The sequence below is a fragment of the Notolepis coatsorum genome, assembly GCF_963971535.1.
Source record: "Notolepis coatsorum genome assembly, chromosome: 18".
NCBI classification, from domain to species: domain Eukaryota; kingdom Metazoa; phylum Chordata; class Actinopteri; order Aulopiformes; family Paralepididae; genus Notolepis; species Notolepis coatsorum.
The window spans coordinates 59,559,307-59,585,211 of NC_140182.1; the positions used below are offsets into that span (position 1 = coordinate 59,559,307).

At 43.0% G+C, this 25,905-nt stretch overlaps 1 protein-coding gene across 1 annotated transcript in view; it reads left to right on the plus strand.

Moving 5' to 3' along the window:
* The first annotated feature begins 358 nt into the window (after nt 1-358).
* poc1b (POC1 centriolar protein B) overlaps nt 359-25,905 on the plus strand; it is a 229,080-nt gene continuing 203,533 nt past the window's right edge. Inside the window, exons 1-8 of the mRNA XM_084334765.1 lie at nt 359-483; nt 1,781-1,865; nt 7,408-7,579; nt 8,315-8,494; nt 9,837-9,944; nt 15,114-15,229; nt 21,614-21,747; nt 22,907-22,975. Of these exons, the coding sequence (XP_084190891.1) occupies nt 469-483; nt 1,781-1,865; nt 7,408-7,579; nt 8,315-8,494; nt 9,837-9,944; nt 15,114-15,229; nt 21,614-21,747; nt 22,907-22,975 (879 nt within the window). The 5' untranslated portion in view covers nt 359-468. The remainder of the gene's footprint in view (nt 484-1,780; nt 1,866-7,407; nt 7,580-8,314; nt 8,495-9,836; nt 9,945-15,113; nt 15,230-21,613; nt 21,748-22,906; nt 22,976-25,905) is intronic.

A 25,905-nucleotide genomic window follows, 5' to 3' on the forward strand; every position in this document is an offset into this window, starting at 1 on the left:
TCAACTTCCATACGGCCAGGCTATATTTTGGTTATTTTTTCCTTTTGAATACTAACCGCCGCTTATCACAACAGTCTGACGCATCTGCTAGTTGCTTAGCAGCGGAAGACGCTTGGCTCCTTCCTCACGCGACGCTCATTCAACTCTTTGCCGCAGCCAGATCCATCGGTCGCCGCCCTAAAGTAGTCTTCTATTCGTTTCACCATTACCTGTAAACATATGAAAACACTCACATATAGTGGATTTAAAGTTACATAATTCACAGAGTTCGCAATCTAGCAATATTGTGTGGAGACTCCTCCGAACAAATCAAACCACTTATCGGGGATCGACAAGCAAGGTCTGTGTACAGAAGCTGAGCGCGCACTGTTTTTGTTTGACAGATGGACGTTTACAGGGAGCTGCAACTTTCTCTGTGACTTAAGAAAAGCAAATGCTTTGCACGGATTATCGAAGTCACCGCATACAATGGCTTCTGTTATGGTAAGTGTCCTTGTTTTACTATAAGCTCAATATTGATTGCTATAAACATGAGTGCTAGTGGTATCTTATCTAGCTGGCTAACTAAGAGGATTTCCTGTTTGGTGCTCTCTAGTTAGCGGCGCGCGCTAATGTAATGTGTCATCATAGCTAAGTTAGTTGTTTGTTAGGTATCAATGTATTCTACTTTCCTCGACTATTTCTCTAAGGGTCGTACGTTTACTTAATTGGGCATAACACACACACACACACACACACACACACACACACACACCCTGAAGACTCGCAGGAGCACTCATTCAAGGGTACTACGACTATGCTTGCACCTCATGGTACCAAAGCACCTCAAAGGCGCTAAAAAAAGATTACAAACATCACAAAACAAACTGGTCAGACTTCTACTTGACCTTACCCCTAGAACCCACCTCACCCCTGCCCACTTTGACAACCTAGGATGGCTTAGAGTAGATGACAGAGTACAGCAATTTGCAATGGGCCTGGTCTACAAGATACACTATACGACTAAGGTACCCATGTACATGTCAAAATACTTCCCAAAGGTCAGTGAATACCACGACCACTACACCAGAGGAAGCTCAACAAATCATGTTAAACCCAGATTCGGCTCAAACAAGGGACTAAACACGTTTAGCAATTATGCCACATCAATGTGGAACGCCCTACCCAAAGCTGTAAAGGAATGTGAATCCCTACCCACATTCAAAACCGCACTTAAAGAGCACCTACGGGAGGCTGCAATTCGAAACTGGCCACCGTAAATGTCCAAACCCCCCACCCCCACCCCCTCCTAATAGACAGTCTCCTCCCCGCCGTATGTATATTTCTCTCCCACCCACCCACCCCATCCAAATGTACAGTCTCCTCCCCACCGTATGTATATATTCTCTCCCCACTGTATGTATATTTCTCTCCCACCCACCCACCCCCTCCTAATGTACAGTCTCCTCCCCATCATATATACTCTGTCAGGATCTATGGGTAACAGTACTGTATATTTGAATATCGTATATGTCACAAATGTAACAGTACTAAATACCTGTAGGTCATGTATGTTGTGTATCATAAATGTCACTATGAATTGAAAATGGGGGACCCTGATGTAAACAAGACAAACGTCTTTCTCTGGTCTGCATCCCCTTAACAATTGTGTGTATTGAGCCGTACTGTAATTGTACCCATTCTGCAATCTGTTAATAAAGTTTTCATTCATTCATTCATTCATTCATTCATTCATTCACACACACATACACTTGGCTGATATTGAATTTTGTCATTGCAGGAGGACCCCACCCTTGAGAGACACTTCAAGGGACATAAAGATGTAGTTACCTGTGCAGACTTCAACCCCAACCGCAAACAACTGGGTATATTCTCCTTTAAATGCACTTTAACAGTTGTCTACTTAACCCTTTGTGGTAACTCATTGTAATTTTTTTTAAATTGTATCCAAGGACAGTCCTGTGTTTGTGAATATAAACAGATTTAGCCTAGTGTCTCAACTGACCAGGGTGTAGCCGTGCTGTGGCCTGTCTGACACACAGTGAGCATCTCCATTGTCTTTAGAACCTGGCCATGCCTGGCTGGACCCCGGTTGAGACAGACACCTTTCACAACCTGGCCAGGTCTGACTGGGGCTGCTGCGTTTGATTAATTGATTAATTGATTGATTGAAAACTTTATTAACAGATTGCAGAATGGGTACAATACAATACACACAATTGTTAAGGGGATGCAGACCAGAGAAAGACTTTCGTCTTGTTTACATCAGGGTCCCCCATTTTCTGACTGCAGTGACTGGATGCTTTCATAAAATTGCAACTAAGGCATTTGCATATTCTCTCAATCAAATTAAGAAAAAAATGCATTTGTTCAGCTCAACTCACAACTTTATTCTGTTTAACAACATTCTGGTTAAAAATACAATAAGATGCAATCAATATACAGAATAATAACAAAAACAAATAAAACCTTTTTCATAGAACAATCATTGGTTCCGGTCATTATACTTCAAAAAGTGCTTTAAATACAAAAAGAAAAGCTCAAACAATCACAAATATCATTATAGGCCTGATAACGCAAAATGTGCAAATCTGAACCTTGCTTAGAGAATACAATCCATATAGGCCTAAGATAAATTTGTATATTCTGGTTAAAAACAAGTAGGCCTGTACAAAATGAAATAAAAAACAAGGACACAATCATGACAAAATGGTTGTCATGTATAAAACATGCTTTAGACCTGTAGAACCCCCCAACCCCACAACACGCATTTACACACACTTGTGTTTTAGACACACTTCTTTGTATATTTAGCCCAGATCTCAGCTGAAACACTAAAATGACGTGCAGAGGATGTGGCAGGTAGTGGCTCCGGGATGACACATTTGATGTCGTCCAAGTAATACCACACTTTCTCTCCATCGAACCTCCGAGATGGAATGTAGAATTTGTTCTCTCCAGCACAATTCATCGTGTCAACCTCATATTGATCATCCACAATCTGTAAAGGACATAGGTAAAAGAAAAAGTACAAAACAGGACTCAGGATTTACCATTAACAAGTAACCTAGTGTCCATATCTAAAACTAGTTCTACATACCTGTGTGATGGTGCCAGGGAACAACTCTGCATCATACTCCACAAGGACCCACTTTCCCACTTCCCCACTTCCAAAACAGGTCCTGGCTCTGCATTCTCCTTATCTGACTCCACATTCGCTGATACGTCCCGGGTCTGGATTACCCCTGGTTTTGTAGATGTCAGCTATAAGCAGAAATTTAATAATAAATGTATTATTAATTAATTAAAACATTCTAACAGGAGGACTCATTCAAGGGTACTACGACTATGCTTGCACCTCATGGTACCAAAGCACCTCAAAGGCACTAAAAACAAGATTACAAACATCACAAAACAAACTGGTCAGACTACTGCTTGACCTTACTCCTAGAACCCACCTCACCCCTGCTCATTTTGACAAACTAGGATGGCTTAGAGTAGACGACAGAGTACAACAACTTGCAATGGGCCTGGTCTACAAGATACACGATTACACCACTAAGGTACCCATGTACATGTCAAAATACTTCCCAAAGGTCAGTGAATACCACGACCACAACACCAGAGGGAGTTCCACAAATCATGTTCAACCCAGATTCGGCACAAACAAGGGTCTAAACACGTTTCGCAATTATGCCACATCAATGTGGAACGCCCTACCCACAGCCGTAAACATTTTTTAATCCCTACCCAATTCAAAACTGGCCCCCGTAAATGTCCAAACCCAAACCCTCCCATCCCACCCATCCCCTACCCCCAACCCACCCCCTCCCTCCCAATGTACATTCTCCTTCCCCTCATATGTATATATTTTCTGTTAGGATCTCTGTTTAACAGTACTGTATATTTGCATATCGTGTATGTCACAAATGTAACAGTATTGTATATCTGTATGTCATGTGTGTCATAAATGTCATGATATATCTGTATACCTGTATGTTGTGTATGTCATAAATGTCATTATGAATTGAAAATGGGAGACCCTGATGTAAACAAGACGAAAGTCTTTCTGTATTGTACCCATTCTACAATCTGTTAATAAAGTTTTCAATCAATCAATCAATCAATCAAACTTGTTCAACCTCATGTCACATTGACCTACCTGGTGAATCTTCATAGTCCCGGGCACTGTATTCAGGGATGGAGGAATTAAATCCTGGGCAGAAATTATCTCATCCTCTGTTACCATGTACAGTATAGCCTTACAGATGAGTGTGTTGCCAGTTGCTCATGCAGTGTGTTGGTGTCTGGGATGCTAGTTCCATAAGCAACAAGCCGGTCTGCTAGGTTCTTGAGTGCACCCCCGGCCTACCCCACCAGGGGCACCCTTGCCATGAGATGCCTCTGAGAAGTTCCAGGTGACATATTCAAACCCTCTCATGAAAGGCACTGTCGAGGCCAGATAGAACGCTGTCTTGTTGCGGTACAGGGAGGTGGGTCCATCTGAAATAAAATTGATGTGCTTCACTTCTGGATGTTCCTCCCGGATGGACTTGAGCACTGGATTAAGATGAGCCCACGTTGCAACAGCATCATGCTTTAGGGACGCTGACAGAGAGGCCAAAGACTCCACACGTCCCCCACTCAGGTATTTTACCCCAGTATGAAGCGTCACTTGCTGGTTCCCGCCACCAAAGTGGGTGTCTTTCACTTCCCTGGTGTACTTACAGCCGTAGTTCTCACTGTAATCAATGTGGACGGCCACCTCTTTCTCAGTAAGGCTCTCCTTGAGTGACTTCAGCCTCTGGAACTGGTGCTGGATGTTATATACATGAATGGCCAGTTTGTTTACATGGTCCTGAGTGAGGTCAACAAGTTTGTCGATAGATGTGTGCGTCTTCTCCAGTGCTGTGTTTTTGACATTCATCTCCTCCAGTGCACCATCTTTTCCCTTTTTTGTGATTTTTATCTGTCCGGGTAACCCACTGGTCCCAGGAAACTATGTTTCCCTTGGTTGATGGATCAATAGTTGTAGGGAAGGTTTTGCCTTGGCATTGAATGCACCTTCTGTACATGCATTCCATATCACTTGAGCTGCAGACACAGGACTCAACTATTTCAGTTGTGGATGGTGTGGCAACAATCCCAAGCTGGTGAAGCTTCTTGATTTTGAATAGGAAATTCTTGTGGATTTTGCAGGCACAGGTTTCTCTTTGGGAAACGTTTGGTCTCACAATCCAAAAGGGCTTCAGTCTGCAGAACTGAGCCCTTGAGAGTTTGTAGCGAGGATGCTGACTGAGAAATTTAACATTTAGCCTCTCCATAGTGTCAGTCAGTGCCCTCTTCCTGAACACTTGTCCTTTCTTGCGGACTTCCCCTGTTTTGCCATTGATGACTGTTGAGTTGTCATCCTGGTGCAAGAAACGACTCACAACATGTCCCATCAATCGTCTCTGGCTGTTGTTGGGCAGGGTCTTGGTCTCTCTCCGGTGGGTGGCTCTCTTATCAATGGTGCCTATCAGAGGTGCTGGTCCTTTTTTGTTTTTTTCTTGTAGCCTTCTAAGCTGCTTCGTTAGGTTAGAGTATTTTCGGGACTGGATTTCCAGTTGATCTTTTGTCGCCCTCAGTTTTGACCTCAGTGAGGTTATGGTTGCCTTCCTTTTTCTTCCTGCTTTGGGGGTGGAGGTCTGCTCTGGTGTTGGACAGTTCAAAGGTGGCTCGGGAGGGCTTGGTACTACCTGGACATCTTGCATCCTCCTTTTTCTTCTTGCTTTGGGGGTGGACGTCTGCTCTGGTGTTGGGCAGTTTGATGGCAGTTCAGGGGGGCTTACATCTTGCTCTGGTACCTGTGCGGCATCTGGCTCATTGATGGAGGGAGGGGTCAAATCCAAGATGGCATTCAGTGTTTTCTTTTTAGCATAATGCCTGTTAGAATTTTCTCTCCATTGTTTTTTCCCCTTTCATATTGTTTGGAGGTAAGATCTTCCATTTTCTTGATCTTACCATTTTCCTTTCATTTTTGATATCTAGAAATGGAAAGGAAGCATGCCATAAAATGAGGAAAAACGTATATGGACAGACCCTACACTATGCACTGGATGGCTTATGTGGAACTTAAAAACAACTTGAAAACTATTTGCGACTGATTAAAACGAGATTAGAATACATTCAAATTGTCATTATACAGCACAAGTACAGTACAACGAAAAGAAGTGTAGCATCCAACCAGAGTGCAAATGTAACAGCGAAGTGCAATAGTAATATACAATGTACAGGTGATTAAGCTGTGTATAAAATATATTAATTAGTACTACTGAGTAATAGTGCTAATCAGATGTAGTTATACAGGTATAAAGGCAATAAGTCATACTGGCCAGCAGCGTAACTAGTAAGAGTAGTAAGGGATATGTACGGTTAATGAATTAGATATAGCCTAGTATTCTACAGATATGTAAAAAGGATTATATGCAGGTATGTACAGACAGATCTTGATGTATATTGTAGGGCTGGGCGATATGGCCAAAAATGATATCGCGATAACGATATCGATAACAATATCATATCACTCGATATTTGATATTATCGATATTGTTATAAGTATATAATTTTTTTTTTATATATATATATATATTTTTTTTTAAACAACAGATGTATGTTTATTTTGCAGCAATTCTTTGTCGTTGCCGCCATCTTTAGTGTTACATCCCCTCACACTCCAGTTCTCAGGCTGCAGCTGGTTTGAAAGCGAAAGTAAACCGGCTTCTCTGCTGGCTGTGGCTCCAGGGGAGTTGAACAGTTCTGGCTCTGCTAGTTTCTTTTCTATATTTTGACGCTTTTTTGGTGGACAAACTAGCTCTGCTAGCACACATAGCCTACTGTGTACAGACGGTTTCAAACTGTATTTTACATTAGAAAGCAAACAAAGTAAATGGACAAGAGAAAAATAAATCTCAATTTGGTCAGTATTGTCATTTGGACAAGCAAAGCCATTACTTTAAGTTGCAGGCAAGAAAGACAAGTTTGTCCACTGTCTCTGGTTTTAAAACTGCCCTGTTGCAGGTCACACAAATATATATATATTTTTTTTCTTCCTAATATATATATTTCTTTCGATATCGATTATTAAAATATATAGCGATAATTATCGTTATCGTTATATCGCCCAGCCCTAATATATTGTATATATGCAGTAAATATATGGGTAGACTATAGTATGAGGTAGGTAGTTATGATTACTATATAACATTTTCATAAATACAAACTAAACTCTTTATTTGTTGTGCATTTCTTTTTCTGAATCTTTTTCTGAACTCTCTCACACACACACACACACACACACACACACACACACACACACACACACACGCACACACATCTCCACACACCTCCACACAAATCTCCTTCCAGCTACGGGGTCCTTAGATAAAAGCCTGATGATCTGGAACTTGGCCCCCAAGGCGAGAGCCTTCCGTTTCATGGGCCACAAAGAGGCCATCACCGCGGTCCAGTTCTCCCCCTCCGGCGACCTGGTGGCCACCGCTTCCAAGGACAAGACGGTCCGACTGTGGACACCTTGCATGTAGGCTAAGTCAGATGTTATGAACATGAGTGGATGGGGTTCAGTTTACCATGTCCTACCTGTCACATACCATTCAAGTTAAGAATGTATGTTATGTCTATGGTTGATGATGATATCGGTCAAAATATGATGACAATATATTCATATTTTTTACGGTATAACAATATACAACGTTTCATTCAAGAGTATATTTCAATCCATTTTTTATCCCAAAATCTGTCATCTGCAATAAAAAACGTATACCTTCATATTCGGTGCACCTCAGAGCCCTGTGATGACATTACAATTGATATTTGTGAACATGAAACCAAATTCATTCAATGTTTATTTAATCTCGAAGGATCATTGAGAGCAAGCTCGTGTTTACAATGACGTTGAGAAATACAACACCGTAACTAAATACAAAGAAAGAAAACATAGAAACAGAAAGTCAATCAATTAAACATTTAAGATAATTAAAAACAACTGCTATTAAAGATTTTAATTAAATAATACATTTATTATTATTAAAATGTAATAATAAAAAGGACACTTCGGCAAACTCCCGGGAGGAGCCAGAATCCAACCGGGAACCTTCTGGAATGCCAGATGACCGCTGTACCTGCTGCGCCACTGTCATATACTGTACCTGGATAACGGGTTGAGATAAACTGAAGACCCTAACCTTACCTTGCAGTGACACAAGTGGATGAATGTGCCTTGTCCAACAAGCCTGCGTATGGCTGTGTGTTGCAGGAAAGGGGAGTCCACAGTGTTCAAAGCGCACACGGCCACCGTCCGCAGCGTGGGCTTCTCCCAGGACGGCCAGAGGCTGGTCACCGCCTCGGACGACAAGTCGGTGAAGGTGTGGGGCGTCCACCGGCGGCGCTTCCTCTACTCCCTCAAACAGCACAACAACTGGGTCCGCTGTGCCAGGTGTGTGTGTGTGTGTGTATACTGTATATGTCAAATAAATTGCACCTTACTTCTCTACCTACAGTTCTTAGACTTAAAAGTATTTGTGTAAATTTGGCCTTTAGAAGTCTACAGAATCCACCATCTAATAACAACCCTCACTGTTGTGATTATGGGGTTGCTCCGGTTTAGGTACTCGTCTCAGATTGAACCAGTCCATCACTGTTTATCCAGAGCCCTTCACATCATCACTGTTTATCCAGAGCCCCTCTCATCACTGTTTATCCAGAGCCCCTCACATCACTGTTTATCCAGAGCCCCTCACATCACTGTTTATCCAGAGCCCCTCACATCAGTGCATCACTGTTTATCCAGAGCCCATCTCATCACTGTTTCTCCAGAGCCCCTCTCATCACTGTTTCTCCAGAGCCCCTCTCATCACTGTTTATCCAGAGCCCCTCTTATCACTGTTTCTCCAGAGCCCCTCTCATCACTGTTTATCCAGAGCCCCTCTCATCACTGTTTCTCCAGAGCCCCTCTCATCACTGTTTATCCAGAGCCCTTCTCATCACTGTTTCTCCAGAGCCCTTCTCATCACTGTTTATCCAGAGCCCTTCTCATCACTGTTTATCCAGAGCCCCTCTCATCACTGTTTCTCCAGAGCCCCTCTCATCAGTGCATCACTGTTTCTCCAGAGCCCCTCTCATCACTGTTTCTCCAGAGCCCCTCGCATCACTGTTTATCCAGAGCCCCTCACATCACTGTTTATCCAGAGCCCCTCTCATCACTGTTTATCTAGAGCCCCTCTCATCACTGTTTATCCAGAGCCCCTCACATCAGTGCATCACTGTTTATCCAGAGCCCCTCTCATCACTGTTTTTCCAGAGCCCCTCACATCAGTGCATCACTGTTTATCCAGAGCCCCTCTCATCACTGTTTCTCCAGAGCCCCTCTCCACTGTTTCTCCAGAGCCCCTCCCATCACTGTTTCTCCAGAGCCCCTCTCATCACTGTTTCTCCAGAGCCCCTCTCATCACTGTTTCTCCAGAGCCCCTCTCATCACTGTTTATCCAGAGCCCCTCACATCAGTCCATCACTGTTTATCGAGAGCCCCTCTCATCACTGTTTCTCCAGAGCCCCTCTCATCAGTGCATCACTGTTTATCCAGAGCCCCTCTCATCACTGTTTCTCCAGAGCCCCTCTCATCAGTGCATCACTGTTTATCCAGAGCCCCTCTCATCACTGTTTCTCCAGAGCCCCTCTCATCAGTGCATCACTGTTTCTCCAGAGCCCCTCTCATCACTGTTTATCCAGAGCCCCTCACATCAGTCCATCACTGCTCTTTCTCCTCTCTGTTGCTGCAGGTTCTCTCCTGACGGGCGTCTCATCGCCTCCTGTGGGGACGACCGCACTGTGAGACTGTGGGACACCTCCACCAAACAGTGCATCAACTGTTTCACTGACTATGGAGGGTAAGACACCTGGTCCAGCTGAGCTCTTGTCCCTTGTTCCAGTGGTTGTCAAACGTGTCTTTGTGTCAAGGACCTAAATTGGTACGCAATGGACCCGCATCTGATGGGACTTTGTCCCAGGGACCCCCATCAAAAAAGACAGACAGATATTGTTAGATTATGACTTAGTCCAGGATTCCATAATGGTCTATAGACATGTTCGCTGTTTATAAACATACCGTGTTCGAGCCAATCAGCAATACCAACTGAGTCACGTGACTAAGATACCCCGGACCTGCGTGAGCTGCTGCAACAAAAGAAGTAGAACGGGGCTCTATGGAGAAACCATGGCACTCCCCTGACAAATCAGCATGGCTATGAGTGAGTCTTTCACCTTTTACATACCTAGCTTTGGCATTGATTGATTGTTTAGATTGCTAGCATGGCTAACAAATGCAAATATATTGTAGTCTGCCCCGTTGTTCTGACCAGGATTATGTTCCTTTCTGCCCCGGGTCTGCACGCGCATACAGATGAAGCCATGAATAGTCAAGCATCTACTGCTCCTCTACCACTACTCCACCACTACTCCACCACTCCACTCCAAACTGATTTTGTGACTCCTATTGTTCTGGACCGGGCTAGATTTCACACTTCCACTGCCTCCCACAGGCTGGGGAGATTTTCATCTTACATTTTTATTCGTCCCAAATGTCCCAGCCCCATCTGATTTCTTAGCTTTTTTCACTGTTTATTTATCATGCATTGCAACACTAATATATGGTCAGTACCCCAAGTCAGACTGCCCATATACAAATTATCTTGGGGGTCTGAGGGCAGTAGCCCCCGACCCCCTCCCTGGGGAAGCACTTAAGTTAAGTACCCTTCCTTTGTTTACGTTTAGACCCAGCCACCAGCCCCCGCAAATTAACACCTGAGTGCTAGTTCTAAAGTGACAGAGGAGTGGCAGAAGGGACCTGAATCTGAAGGGCTTCATCTGTATTTGTCATGACGTTGTCTGCGAACAGGTCTATACCGCAGATCGGAAGATGAAAGAGTAGAGTGAAAAACGTACTGTACCGTGAGCAGAATCCTCGCTTTATATACATTCTCTCGTTAACGATGATAACGGTGTTGTGATAAAATACTGTCCACTTTACTGGCGACCCCATGTAACCCCCTCATGTAACTCTGAACTCTGACTCGTTGCCTACACCCTAGGCTCAGTTACCCATACTGTACGGCTCTGAACTCTGCTGCCTATACTCAATTCATACCTACCTACTGCTTCCACTGTCTACAACTGCCCTACACTGTAATCATAGTAATCATTATAATCTCAACTATACTCTGTATGATGGCATGTACAACAGTGCTGTATATACTGTAGGGCTGTCCCCGACTAAGGATTTGGATGGTCGACTATGATTGGCCAAAATTTGACGTTAGTAGACTATTGGTCAAAAAAAAAATAAAAAAAAATAAGCATAATATTTTTTATTACTTTTAATTTTAATCTTAATTTTTTTATCATTCCATTTGGGCTGTGGGGGTGCTTAATGTCTGAAGGAGTCGACTGAAGGCTTCTTGTCCTCTGCAAAAGCATGCAATTGGTCCACTGATGGATACATCTTGATATTCCTCTCCAAGCCCTCCCGGAGAACAGTCGCATATCTTTCCCTCTCCCAGACCTCCAAGGCCATCCCCCCCCCCCCCTGCTGCCGTCTCATCGCCTCCTAAAGCTGTCTGACTGCCGTGTGGATCCTCGCCTCTCATCGCTTCATACCTCCCTGGAACGTCCAGCCGTGTTGACTCAAGATCCTTTTCAACAGAATCAACTCAACTTTCAACCGCAATATGGATCTAGTAAGCTGGGCATTTACAGCGATTGATCGCATATTTTCCACGAGGAAGCAGGATGCGGCTGATCCGCTCTGTCCACTCTGGAGTTTTCAGTCGGGCTACACGACCGATACTTACGGGAAATGGAACCCAATCTGTTTCTATCCTCTGGAGATCAATGATGTTGAGGATGTGTATCTACTAATATTCATGGTGATCGGAATGGGCACGCTCAGCATATGGATCTGGTACTGCCTTAGCTTAATTCGGAGAAAGGTAGATCCTTTGGCTGTGGATATGGCCAGGATCGAAACCAACCAGGTGGAACTGTATAAGAAGATCGCTGTCTATAATACTAAGTAACAATTGAGCTCTAAGACCATGTTGGAGAGAATCGCGATCTACCACTCTGACGAACAATCGAGCTCGAAGGCTATTCTTGAGAGACTCGTTGCCTACCACGCAGATGAACAGTCGAGGTCACAGGCCATTCTGGACATCACAAAGGAAATTAAGGTTGTGATATATGATTAAACTAAATTGGAGCAGAATTTGAGCAGAAATTTGGTCAGGCTGCAGGCTGCATTTCCCCCCCCCCCCCCCCCCCCCCATCTCCGTCTGCTGTGAAACCAAGGTCGAGGTTAAGACAGGAGTAAGGAGTTCAGTGGAGCCGTGCCAGGAACGGATCCTCCCGAAGAAAAGCAGGGCTGTCTGGAGTAGATAAGATTGATGGCAGGCCCCCCCCCACCCCATACCCAAACCCCCCTCCTGCGTGTACGCCTGGCGCCTATGACGGCAGCCAACTAGTACGCATGCTGGAGGGGGGGAGCCTAAGACTGTCTCATCACCAAAGCCCGATCCCCCTGTTCCTGCCCCTCCCGCTGGACAATCTTTACACCCTCCCTCCCGCCACCTGGCGCAACGACACCCCGGTGTTGTTGCAGCCGACTATCGCATATGGTGTCTCAGGCATTTTGTAGTCGACATGTGTCAACAAATGTACATGTCTGTTTGAATTTATGTTGTGCCGTTGTTACTGTACAAATTTAATGATTGTTATATGATGTTGTTAATGAGACGATGAGCTGTATGTGTGTGTCACTGGAATTTCCCCAAGGGGATCAATAAAGGAATATCTTATCTTATCTTATCTTATTTGTCTAGTCTAGTGTGTTCATTAGATGGGTGAAGTCCTCTTTCAGTGCCTCTGTGCCTGTTTTCGTAGGCAGTTCGCCTCTGGTATGCGTGCCATTAGTGTTAGCCACGCTTCTAGGCCTCTTTTCTTTTGGAAAGAATAAAATAAAAAAATTTAAACTTTTTTTTATACTTTATTTTTTATTTTTTATTATTTATTCGACTAAGAGGTTGGCAGTCGACTATGGCTCCTTTCGACCGATTAGTTGACTAATAGGGGTCAGCCCTAATATACTGTACCGCTTATATACTTATATTTACAGCCTATATATATTATATATACATATCTGTCTGAATATACATAATAATTTTACATACTGTATCTGTAGATACCTCTTACCTACTCTTACTAGTTATGCTGCTGGCCAGTATGACTTACTACCATAGTGTCTGCATACCTGTATCACTGTACATAATATTACAACTCTGTACATGCATCTGATTAGCACTACACCCAGTTGTACTAATTTCTATATCTTATACCTTGTTTAATTTCCTGTACATTGTATATTACTGTTGCACTTTACTGTTACATTTGCACTCTGGTTGGATGCCAAACCTCTCGTTTTACTGTACTTGTGCTTTATAATGACAATACATTTGAATGTAATCTAATCTAATCTAACCCCTGGAGGTTCCCCAGAACCCATTTTCACAACCACTGCCTTACACTGTACAAGGTCTTAGTGTTTAGTGTGAGCACTTGAAGGTATCCTTATTATCTTCTCCATATAGACCTGTTCGCTGTATACGTCAGACTCCAACGGGGCAGACACCAATATTTGCATTTGTTAGCCAATGCATGCCAAAGCTAGATGTAAAAGGTGAAAGACTCACACTCACAGTCATGCTGATTTGTGCCGTTTTCGTTTGAAACAACTTTTAGTCAGGAGAGTGTCATGGTTTCTCCATAGAGCCCTATCGTATTGTTATAGCGCAGCATCTCGCGCAGGTCCGGGGCAACTTAGTCACGTGCAGGGGTGTAAAGTACTTGAGTAATTGTACTTCGTTACAATACTTAAGTACTGTTTTGGGGGATTTGTACTTTACTCGAGTATTATTAGGTTTGTATACTTTGTACTTTTACTCCATTACATTTCAGAGAAAACATACATACTTTTTACTCCTTACATTTAAAATGCAGACCTACAAAGTACAAAGTACAAATCTCACAGGTCCAACCATTTAATTAGTATATTTTAATTGTTTATCTGGCCGAACTAACGTTAACGTTATTAATCCTGCGACCGCAGGTAAACAGCCAATCAAATCCCCATCAATGGAAAATGAACCCGCCCATACCCATGCTGATTGGTCCTTGTGCAACACTAGAAAGCAGGGATCTTTGATTAAACACCTGCTATCAGAAGAATAGACAGTCAGATCCGCATTATGCTGTGGTTAATATTGTGATATTATTCAGGGTACTCCAGTATTCTGTCTTCTGTCTGTCTTCAGCATTGTCTATCGCAGAACACATTCCATTGTGGGCAGAGTGTATGCTTGGTTTCATTCCAGCCTTGCCTAAACACCAGCTGATGATTTCACTAATTGGCTCACCTCTTCAACTAACTCACCTGGTGCAATGTATAGTTAAAATGAAAACTTGGCCCACGATGGAATGAATTTGAGACCCCAGGTCTATCCCTTTCAAAAACATTTTAACTTTAACTTTTTAGTACTTAAGTACATTTAAAAGTAGGACTTTTTGACTTTTACTCAAGTGTGTTTTTAGCCAGATACTTTGACTTTTACTTGAGTCAGATTTTGAGACGGTACCCATACTTTCACTTAAGTATAATTTCTGGGTACTTTTTACACCCCTGGTCACGTGACTCAGTTGGTATTGCTGATTGGCTCGAACACGGTATGTTTGTAGTCACGTGACTCAGTTGGTATTGTTGATTGGCTCAAACACAGTATGTTTATATACAGCAAACGGGTCTATATTGTCCACAGAAGCAGTTTCTCTGATGTGATTTTACTGAAGTTCATTCAAATCCAGAAGTTTTTGACGGGCTGTATGTCAGGAATCACCTGCACTGGGAGGTTGCTCCAACAGATGGCGGTGTTGTGCTTCTACTCACACTGACCTCAGGCCCTGGAGCTACTGGAAGTGACTGACTCCATTAAATGTTTCCTTACCTGTTGCAGTTCAGCAACGTTTGTGGATTTCAACGCCAGCGGTACCTGCATAGGATCCTCAGGAGCTGACAACACACTGAAGATCTGGGATATTAGGACCAACAAGCTAATACAGCATTACCAAGGTATACAAGTTGCAATATATACATGGTATGGTAACAATGACTATTTTGTACCAGTCGATGATCATGAAAACAAGATAATCCAGATAAAACTATTATTGTGCTGCATGCGGTGTTGCTCTCATTTTGTCTTGTGTTGTAAATGCGGTCAATGGTCTCTAACTACACACCCTCAAGACCCCTACGCTCTGCATCTTCTGGCCGCCTCAGACCTACTCCTATCTGAGGGTCATCAAAGAGAAGCCGCCTATTCTCGGTTCTTGCCCCACAATGGTTTCAAGTTTCAAGTTTCAAGTTTCTTTAATAGTTGTCATACAGAAGTACAGAATACTTTTGTACAAAATGCTTCTTACTGTTGCGCTCCAGAGACTGTGCATGACAAGATAAGTATGAAATAAAAACATAGTAAAAATTAGAAGAAAAAAAAGAGGTCACAGTGTTCAGTTTAGACATATGTACAATGTTCGTAGACGTAGTTACCATACAATATACAATACTGTGCAGTGTACTAATATACAATACTATATAGTGCAAGGCATAAATGGACGAGGTGCAGTTTAGGTACAATTCACAGTAGGTGTACGAGTTGTAGTGCAAATCCTTTATCAATAAATATAAAGTGTAAGTGTGTTTGTGTGATCTAAAGTGTGGAGAGTGGGTGCTGCAGTGTGTTGTTTGTTTGAGTGAGTGTGTGTGTGCGTGTGGGTGTGTGTGCTGTGTGCATTTGATGGTTGTTGCATAGTGATTATTGTTCGTTTAGCGATTATTGTTCGTTTAGCAGCCTGATGGCCTGGGGATAGAAGCTCCTTCTGAGTCTTTCTGTGCTCGCCATAAGACTCCGGTATCGCTTGCCTGACGGCAGCAGTTCAAAGAGGCAGTTGTTCGGGTGGCTCGAGTCCTTAATAATTCTCTTAGCCTTCCCCTTGCACCGCTTGTTGTAAATGTTCTGGAGGGTGGGAAGCCCCCCTCTAATTGTGCGTTCGGCTGAACGTGTCACTCTTTGTAGTCTGCTACGGTCTTGTGCAGTGCTATTCCCAAACCAGGAGGTGATGTTGCCGGTCAGGATGCTCTCTATTGTACATGAGTAGAAGTTCCTAAGGATCTTCTGACTGACTTGGAACTTCCTTAGGCGCCTGAGGAAGTAGAGGCGTTGTCGTGCCTTCTTCACAACACTGTCAATGTGTGTGGTCCATGTCAAGTCCTCGGATATGTGGGCTCCGAGGTACTTGAAACTGTTCACTCTCTCAACTGGTGCCCCGTCGATGCTGAGGGGGCTGTAGTCCTTGACCCCCGACCTCCTGAAGTCCACAATCATCTCTTTTGTTTTGCTGACGTTCAGGGAGAGGCAGTTCTCCTGACACCACTGTGACAGGTTCTCTACCTCTTCCAGGTAGGCCCTTTCGTCGTTGGCAGAGATCAGGCCCACCACTACTGTGTCATCAGCAAATTTGATGATGGTGTTGTTGTTCCGCTGTGCTACGCAGTCATGTGTGTACAGGGAGTAGAGGAGGGGGCTCAGAACACAGCCCTGGGGGGCCCCTATGTTGAGCGTGATGGATGAGGAGGTGCAGTTGCCGGCTCTTACCACCTGGGGTCTGCCCGTCAGGAAGTCCAGGACCCACTGGCACAGGTCATAGTTCAAGCCCAGGTCCCTGAGCTTGGCTATGAGTTTGGAGGGGACTATGGTATTGAATGCTGAGCTGTAGTCGATGAACAGCATTCTCACATAGTTCCCCTTCCTCTTGTCCAGATGTGATGCTGCTGTGTGCAGCACATGGGCTATGGCGTCCTCCGTGGACCTGTTGGGGCGATATGCAAATTGCAGAGGGTCCAGGTTGATGGGGAGGGAGGAACAGATGTAGCCCTTCACTAGCTTCTCAAAGCACTTCATGGCTATGGAGGTGAGGGCTACAGGGCGGTAGTCGTTGAGGCAAGCGGGCGTAGATTTTTTGGGTACAGGGATGATGGTGGACTTCTTCAGACAGGTGGGGATGACGGCCTGTTCCAAGGACAGGTTGAAGATGTCAGTGAATACCGGGGCCAGTTGGTCGGCACAGACTTTTAGGACGCGGCCGGGGATGCCGTCCGGTCCTGCTGCCTTCCTGATATCCACTTTTTTAAAGATCCGTCTCACCTCATGCTCTGTTACCCTGAACACTGAGTCTCCATCAGCAGACCCCCCCCCCCCCATTGCCGTGGTTTGTAGGCTGGTGTTGTTATTCACAGCCTCAAACCTCGCATAGAAGGAGTTGAGATCATTTGCTAAGGAGATGTCACTGTTCAGTTTGAGGGGGGTTCCTTTGTAGTCTGTCATTGTTCTGAGGCCCTGCCACATGCCTCTAGAGTCAGCCTCAAGTGAACATCGTGACACTTGAAAAAGGCCACAGGCCGAAACGTTGTGTTAAATTATATTAAACTTGGGAACACTGCAGAGTGTGCTGACTTTTTTTCCACAACTGGAATGAATATTGCACCATAGTTAGGACAGCCGCAACCCGACCAATCTTTCACTGTTGACTAAAAACACAGTTCTTCAATCAATATCTGAAATGAAAAAATGTCATGTACTTGTCCTAATAATATAACATATACTGTAGCACTCAACACTTTGATGAACATTGTTACTCAGCTGATAGAGTTGTTGACTTGTCGTACAAAACTTGTCGCTCTGGATAAAAGCGTCAGCTAAATGTAAATGTCAATGTAAATGCAGCGCACCCTTCCTTCACAGTGGTGCGCTCTTCTCCCCCTCCCCCCAAGCCCAAACTGTATTTTCAGCTCATGTTGAGAGGGAGGAGGGAGCCACTGTGCATTTCTCCAGTTATTTTAAAACGTTTTTGGCAACTTGTAGAATATGACAGAAAGGCAGCCTTTGGTCGAGAAGAAAATATATATTTTCCTTTTATTTCTTGTTTTTCAGTTCAATTATATTTAAAGTTCAAAGTTATGGTGTTAAAAAGAAACACCAGTGTAAAATGTAATAAATGCATATGATCTCAAATAGGGATGTTCGCTATTGGCTTTTTTACCAATACCGATATACCGATATTGTCCAACTCTTAATTTCCGATACCGATATCAACCGATATCAACCGATCCCGATATATGCAGGGTCCCCCCCCCCCCAAAATTACATATCTCTTGTCGTGGAATTAACACAACATTATGCATATTTTTGACAATAAATAAAATCAGAATTTGTTCTTACTTGCTTGCCTGGGTAAATAAAGGTTAAATAAATTAAAAAAAACTCTTTTTTTTATCCGATACAGATAATTTCCGATATCACATTTTAATGCCAATATCGGCCGATAATATCGGACATCCCTAATCTCTTTTTTTTTTTATATTTTTTTTTATAAATCCTATTTTTCTCCGCCTGATTTTCAATTTTTTCTCCCCATCCCAATTGAGCCGTTATGCCAATTCCCCCCCTCCCCTACCTGGTTGTTGTGCGCATGTTCCTCCTACTGAAGTCCACCACATGCTTCCTCCGACACATGTGGAGACAGCCAGTGGCTCTTTTTTTCACCTGGCAGCGAGGACTCTCATTGGTGAAGCGTAACGCGTGGGAGGTCACACTTCCTTCACCACTTCTTGCCTTTCGCTGAGCAGGCGCCCAGACCTGACCTGTAGGCGTCACTGTCCACAACGCCAGATTACCACCCACGACTTCCCTCCCCCTAACTCAGCCAAACGACCGGCCCAAGCCGCAGGGCAATGCTGACTCCGGGAGTCGAGACTGCAGCCTCTTGCATTGGTGACGAGCGCAATCTCTGCTACGCCACCCGACCGCCCGGACATCCCTAATCTCAAATCAATAGTGCGTAATACCCCTGATCTGTCTTTGAGATCAGTCTACAGTGTAATACATCTGATCTGTCTTTGAGATCAGTCCACAGTGTAATACATCTGATCTGTCTTTGGGATCAGTCTACAGTGTAATACATCTGATCTGTCTTTGGGATCAGTCTACAGTGTAATACATCTGATCTGTCTTTGAGATCAGTCCACAGTGTAATACATCTGATCTGTCTTTGGGATCAGTCTACAGTGTAATACATCTGATCTGTCTTTGGGATCAGTCTACAGTGTAATACATCTGATCTGTCTTTGAGATCAGTCCACAGTGTAATACATCTGATCTGTCTTTCAGATCAGTCCACAGTGTAATACATCTGATCTGTCTTTGAGATCAGTCCACAGTGTAATACATCTGATCTGTCTTTGAGATCAGTCCACAGTGTAATACATGGTTGATTGATTGATTGAAAACTTTATTAACAGATTGCAGAATGGGTACAGTACAGCTCAATACATACAATTGTTAAGGGGATGCAGACCAGAGAAAGACTTTCGTCTTGTTTACATCAGGGTCCCCCATTTTCAATTCATCGTAACATATGACATACAGATAGACAGTACTGCTACATCTATACATTTATGACATACCAGATTTGCAAATACAGTACTGTTTGTGATACGAAAAGAGTCCAGAAAAAAAGTATATACATTTGACGTAGAAACTGTATATTGCAGGAGGTTGGGTAGGTGGGGGGGTGGGGGTACTGTACATTGGAGGTGGGTGGTGGGGTTGGGTAGGAGTGGTGGGGGGTTGGGTAGGAGGGGTCGGTGGGGGACACTGTACAACTGTACAAGCAAAACTACATTGGAATATTGACAAGACCATACTTGGTAATTTGTACTGTACATTTACAGGGGCCAGTTTCTAATTGCAGTCTCCCGTAGGTGTTTTTTGAGTGTTTTTGAAAGTGGGTAGTGATTCACATTCCTTTACAGCTTTGGGTAGGGCGTTCCACATTGATGTGGCATAATTGCAAAACGTGTTTAGTCCCTTGTTTGAGCCGAATCTGGGTTTAACATGATTTGTGGAGCTCCCTCTGGTGTTGTGATCGTGGTATTCACTGACCTTTGGGAAGTATTTTGACATGTACATGGGTACCTTGGTCGTGTAGTGTATCTTGTAGACCAGGCCCATTGCAAGTTGCTGTACTCTATCGTCTACTCTAAGCCATCCTAGGTTGTCAAAGTGGGCAGGGGTGAGGTGGGTTCTAGGAGTAAGGTCAAGCAGTAGTCTGACCAGTTTGTTTTGAGATGTTTGTAATTTAGTTTTTAGCGCCTTTGAGGTGCTTTGGTCTGATCTGATCTGTCTTTGGGATCAGTCCACAGTGTAATACATCTGATCTGTCTTTGATATCAGTCTACAGTGTAATACATCTGATCTGTCTTTGATATCAGTCTACAGCAGGGGTAGGCAACCCTAGGCACGCATGCCTGCATAGGCACGCAGGGGCATTTTCATAGGCACAGGGGGCAGCATTAAAAAAATATATAAAAAATGTGCTTGGAAATATTATAGTGAAATATGTTGCACTGTTGTCGCATTTATCTTGTTGAAATCCTCCCACAGGTTATTTTTACTACCACATATTTAATTGAGACCCTTTATTTGTTTATTATTTCAATTTAGCTGGAAATACATTGCTACATCATTCAGTAACATTTGCAGAGCCTTATAACCTATAGCCTTATATTTTTAAGTTCTGGTAACTTATTATTATTTATTTTTTTACAGTGTAGTCTTGCGATCAATCAAAACGTATTTACACGATATACCTCACATTCACCCTCCATTCACATCCTGGTGTTCTCCTGGTGTTCTCCATTAGGCCTGTAGGTGGAGCTATGACAGCACACGTACAGTACACACACCGATGGTGTGTGATGTGTCCAAAAATGTATGGGCAAATGTGAGTGAAATGGTTGCACTGTATGCAGCTGTTTGTCTGCATTGCATCCCCCCCCCCCCCCCCCCCAACTCAAATTTAGGGTTGATACAACCATCATAATAATATTGTTAATAATAATAACGATAACGATGTAATAATGTAAAAATTATCATTAAAAAGACCTGATTATGAGAGAAAAAATGTACGATGCATGGAATATTGTTGAGGCACACTAGTTACAACTATATTTCAAACAGGCACTCCATGTCAAAAAGGTTGCTGACCCCTGGTCTACAGTGTAATACATCTGATCTGTCTTTGGGATCAGTCTACAGTGTAATACATCTGATCTGTCTTTGGGATCAGTCCACAGTGTAATACATCTGATCTGTCTTTGGGATCAGTCCACAGTGTAATACATCTGATCTGATCTGTCTTTGGGATCAGTCCACAGTGTAATACATCTGATCTGTCTTTGATATCAGTCCACAGTGTAATACATCTGATCTGTCTTTGGGATCAGTCCACAGTGTAATACATCTGATCTGTCTTTGGGATCAGTCCACAGTGTAATACATCTGATCTGTCTTTGGGATCAGTCCACAGTGTAATACATCTGATCTGTCTTTGATATCAGTCCACAGTGCGGCGATCAACTGCTTCTCCTTCCACCCCTCCAATAACTACCTAATCAGTGCCTCCAGCGACAACACAGTGAAGATCCTGGACCTGGTGGAGGGACGCCTCATCTACACCCTCCATGGACACAAGGTGGCGCTACCGCACAGCTCAGCTGCTCCTTACAACACTGCCCTCTTCAGATACCTTTGTGCCTATCCTCCAATCCTGTGACTGATCACTGTTTTGCTGTGATTCCATTGCTGGTAGTCACAGAAGAGTGCATGTGTACTGTATAGTATGTTGATGTGTCCACTTGTGTTATAGATTTAAATGGGATTGTCTTGATTGGAACCCTGGCCCTATTTCCTACTTAGCATTGGTGTTGTTCATAGCTAGAATCTACAATCCATGCTGTTCTTCATACTGGATGCCCACAGCTCCTTAATGTACAGTATGTGGTATTGTCTTTGTTAAAATGAATGGTCTACATGTTAAAATGGTAGCTTTACATTCTGACAGCCATCACTGATATAGTGTGTCTGGATGGTCAGTAACATGGGTCTCTCTGTCCCTCCGCTCTGCAGTAAACAGAAAATACATTTCTGGTATCCCGTTCCCACTTTATTCAATCAGGATAAATCTGTGATTGAAACATGTAAAATAATCTACCAGCAAATCTGGCTTTGTAATCTTTTTTGAAATAAGTCAAACATATCTTGGGTTCTCTCTCCTGATTGGATAAACTGGGAAGGGATACCAGATCATGTATTTTGTGTTTACTGAAGAGCAGGAGGGACTGGGAGACCCATGTTACTGACCAAACACTATATATCAGTGACAGCCATAGAGCTATTTAACACTTATTTTAACAAAAGAATACCACTTACAGCACCTTTTAATTAGCCACAAACAAATTCAGATTCAATGGGGTCTGCTCCTGTCTGTACAAGCCGACTGAAGCTAACTTGACACAAAGCCCATTGACTTTGCATTAGGTTGTTGCTAACTAGCCAGAGCCAGTGTGAGGAACAGCGCGGACAGCGTTGCTGACATTCATAGTACCTTGGATTTCCATCACTTTTCAGGAGTTTGATGTTTTCTTGGGTTGCAGAAACCAATAAAAAATGCAAACTCAAAACATTTTAAAGCTTATGTAGACTCAACCACACAATTACATGCTTATTCCTCGTAATTTGGTACACGTGGTTGAATCTACATCGATTTACAAAAAATACACACCGATGCAAAAAGAAGATTTAACCATTTTTAATGATATCTTCTTGTATAACGTAACTCCCTTCCTTCTCAGGGTCCTGTCCTCACAGTGAGCTTCTCCAAGGCCGGAGACCTCTTCGCCTCGGGCGGTGCCGACAGCCAGGTTGGTGGACCACAGCTACTGCAGACCTCGCTGGTCCCTGGCTGTAATATGTAAAACTAGCTACATATCACAGCCGGTCAAATGAATGTATAGCGCGATTAATTTAAGATCCTTCGGGTGACGGTATATCATATAATTTCACTTTTCTTACTCTCGTTTTATTCTTAATCTAGTACCCAGTGTTGTAGTCGAGTCACTAAATCTCGAGTCCGAGTCCCCAGTGTTCGAGTCTGAGTCACCAAAGTAGAGCCCGAGTCGAGTCCCCTTTACCCTAGTCCGAGTCCAAGTCCGAGTCCAAGTCATCAAGGTTGAGTCCACTCCACTCTGGCAGTCAAAGAGCTGACATACAAACAAAACAAATTCTACATTAAACATAGCTGACACAGCGGTCACCGTTTCAATGGGAGTTTATTTACTTTGCCATTAATATAGCCATCAATATCTCATGCCAATTGATTAGGGCCTATTACAAAAACATTTAAAAATAAATAACTATTTATTAATTAACAAGTCCTAGTCCTCGTCTGCACCTTCTGAGTCCGAATGCAGTCAATGCTCGAGGCCAAGTCCGAGTCATGAGTCGTGAAAATCAGTCCAGGAATCGGACTCGAGTACTACAACACTGCTAGTACCTGAACATAACATTCAGGCCAGTTATTTGTCAAACACTCACACCGAAGTTGTTGAAATGGTCCTGGATGCTGACATCTTGATTTGAATGTTAACACATTCGGGGCCAACCACGTATACATACATGTTTCGGCGCCATGCTTAACACTTTGAGTGCCAATGATGAGATTTCTCGTTAAGAGTGCCAGAGAGACGAGAGATCTCGTTTTTGATAGTTTTTTCTATTTATTAGCGATTTCCATTCATATTTCATCAATCTAGCTTCACGTTACCACTGGAACTCTCTCTGAGCTCCATTGGGAAAATACCGCCCCCTATCGTCTCTCCGGATGGTACTGCACCCCTTTGGATTGGATTGAATGAAACGCATGGAGAAAAAAAAGTCCTGCTTTCACATTTTACTTGTCAGACAAGTAACCCGAGACGATCGAAGTCATCGCCGACCACCAGAACAGCGGATAATGTGTGTTTCCAGTATCCAGTGTTGGATCAATAAACGCGATCAATATCTGGAATGGCGATCAGGAATTGGAATAATATTTTTGGAGAACATCTGATCTGAGGTAAGGAATCTATTTGACCAGTCTTGGGATAATCAGAGCTTTTTTCACAGATATATCAACGTGGGCCCTATGTGTGTATGTGTGTGTGTGTGTGTGTGTGTGTGCTGATCAGGAAATAAGATAATCGATTTTTCAGCCCGCTTCCCTAGCGTAAGTACACATATTCTATCGATAATCTAGCGTTTATTTGAAAACTATTCATAAATAGGCCGAAAAATGCCAATGTTTTTTGTGTATTCCAGTATATTCCAGTAAAGGGCGATTATCACAGAATCTTCTGAAATTTTCGGAAACTTTCAAGAAACAAGCGTTTTTCAAAATGCTATAAAACGGAAATTAACCGATAAAAAAAAGTCATTGATAAGCGACGGCCATATTATACACATAGCCATAATTTAAGATATAGTTTATGCGTTCGCAAATATGAGAGCTCTATCATTGAAGTGGGTGTTGGCACGCAACAGGGTTCCGGGGCACCGGACCCTTGGCACACAAAGTGTTAAAGGGCCAGCCACGTATATATACGTGGCAAGGTTGTTTTGGCTTTTATTTATTTATTTATTTATTTATTTATTTATTTATTTATTTATTTATTTATTTATTTATTTATTTATTTATTTATTTATTTATTATTTATTTATTATTTATCCTACTCAATGTCACGAGCGGCACTGCAGATTTACCCTACTCTTGGAATTCGGAAAAGTGCATTACCGGCCAGATCCTCGTAGGGGCGCTGTCTCAATAATGCAGTGTTCCCTGTTACAGACTCTTTTCTTTTTGTATTATGAATGGACTTTTCTGTTAGCCTAAAGCTATGCATGTAGCCGATGGCCTGGAATCGTTTTTGGGACGCTGAATTCAGTATGCAGTAAAGGAATATATCATCAGCCAATGGACATATGGATCTACCAGATGGTGATCGATAACTGGGAAATCCTTTTTGCAGTCCAACCGGCCACAGGTAAGAGCGATTTGACGTCAATTACAGCCCGATCGGGCCTTGCTCTCATAGCCATCCACCCGGTCACCGAATGAGGCTACTGAGGCTAATGCCGTTATTGGTAATCAATAATCAGAAACGACGTCTCCCGCCCCCCCCCCTTTCATGCATTCATGGTGGACCATGATACCGACAATATGCATTTTGAGTTTTAACTCTAGCTTGTCTATAGCCGAAACGCCATTCGATTTAACGTTATTAGCTTAGCACCCTATATCTCGCGTTCCAGGAAATACCCCAGAACATTCTGCTATAACGTTCATATTCAAGATGCTATAAAATGGGAACGTATTGATGAAAAAACTATTTATTTAAGGCATATTGAAGGGACGGTTTATAGTGTCAATTGACAATGAGAATGGACAGATAGCAATAATATAAAGTATAGATTTAGCTCTACAAACAGCCTCACGCACAATGAAAGGTTGTTATGAATAGCTGGCTGTATAGAGTGGGCCCTGTCTAATCCCAATGGCCCCAAATGTGTTAAAGGTGCTATAGATAACATTCAGCCACTAGATGTCGCACTAGAGCACCAGCATATTTTCCCAATCAGGTGTGTTCCACATGGGGAAATGGGAAGTAGGAAATATAAACAACAGCGTTCATTTTGGATCCGCACTTTTTTTTTATTATGATAAATTCATTAATCAATCGTGTTTTTTTGGGGGAAAGCAATACTTTTATTCTGCACCTTTCTAAAAGCTCTGGATGTATTATTATTTATTTTTATT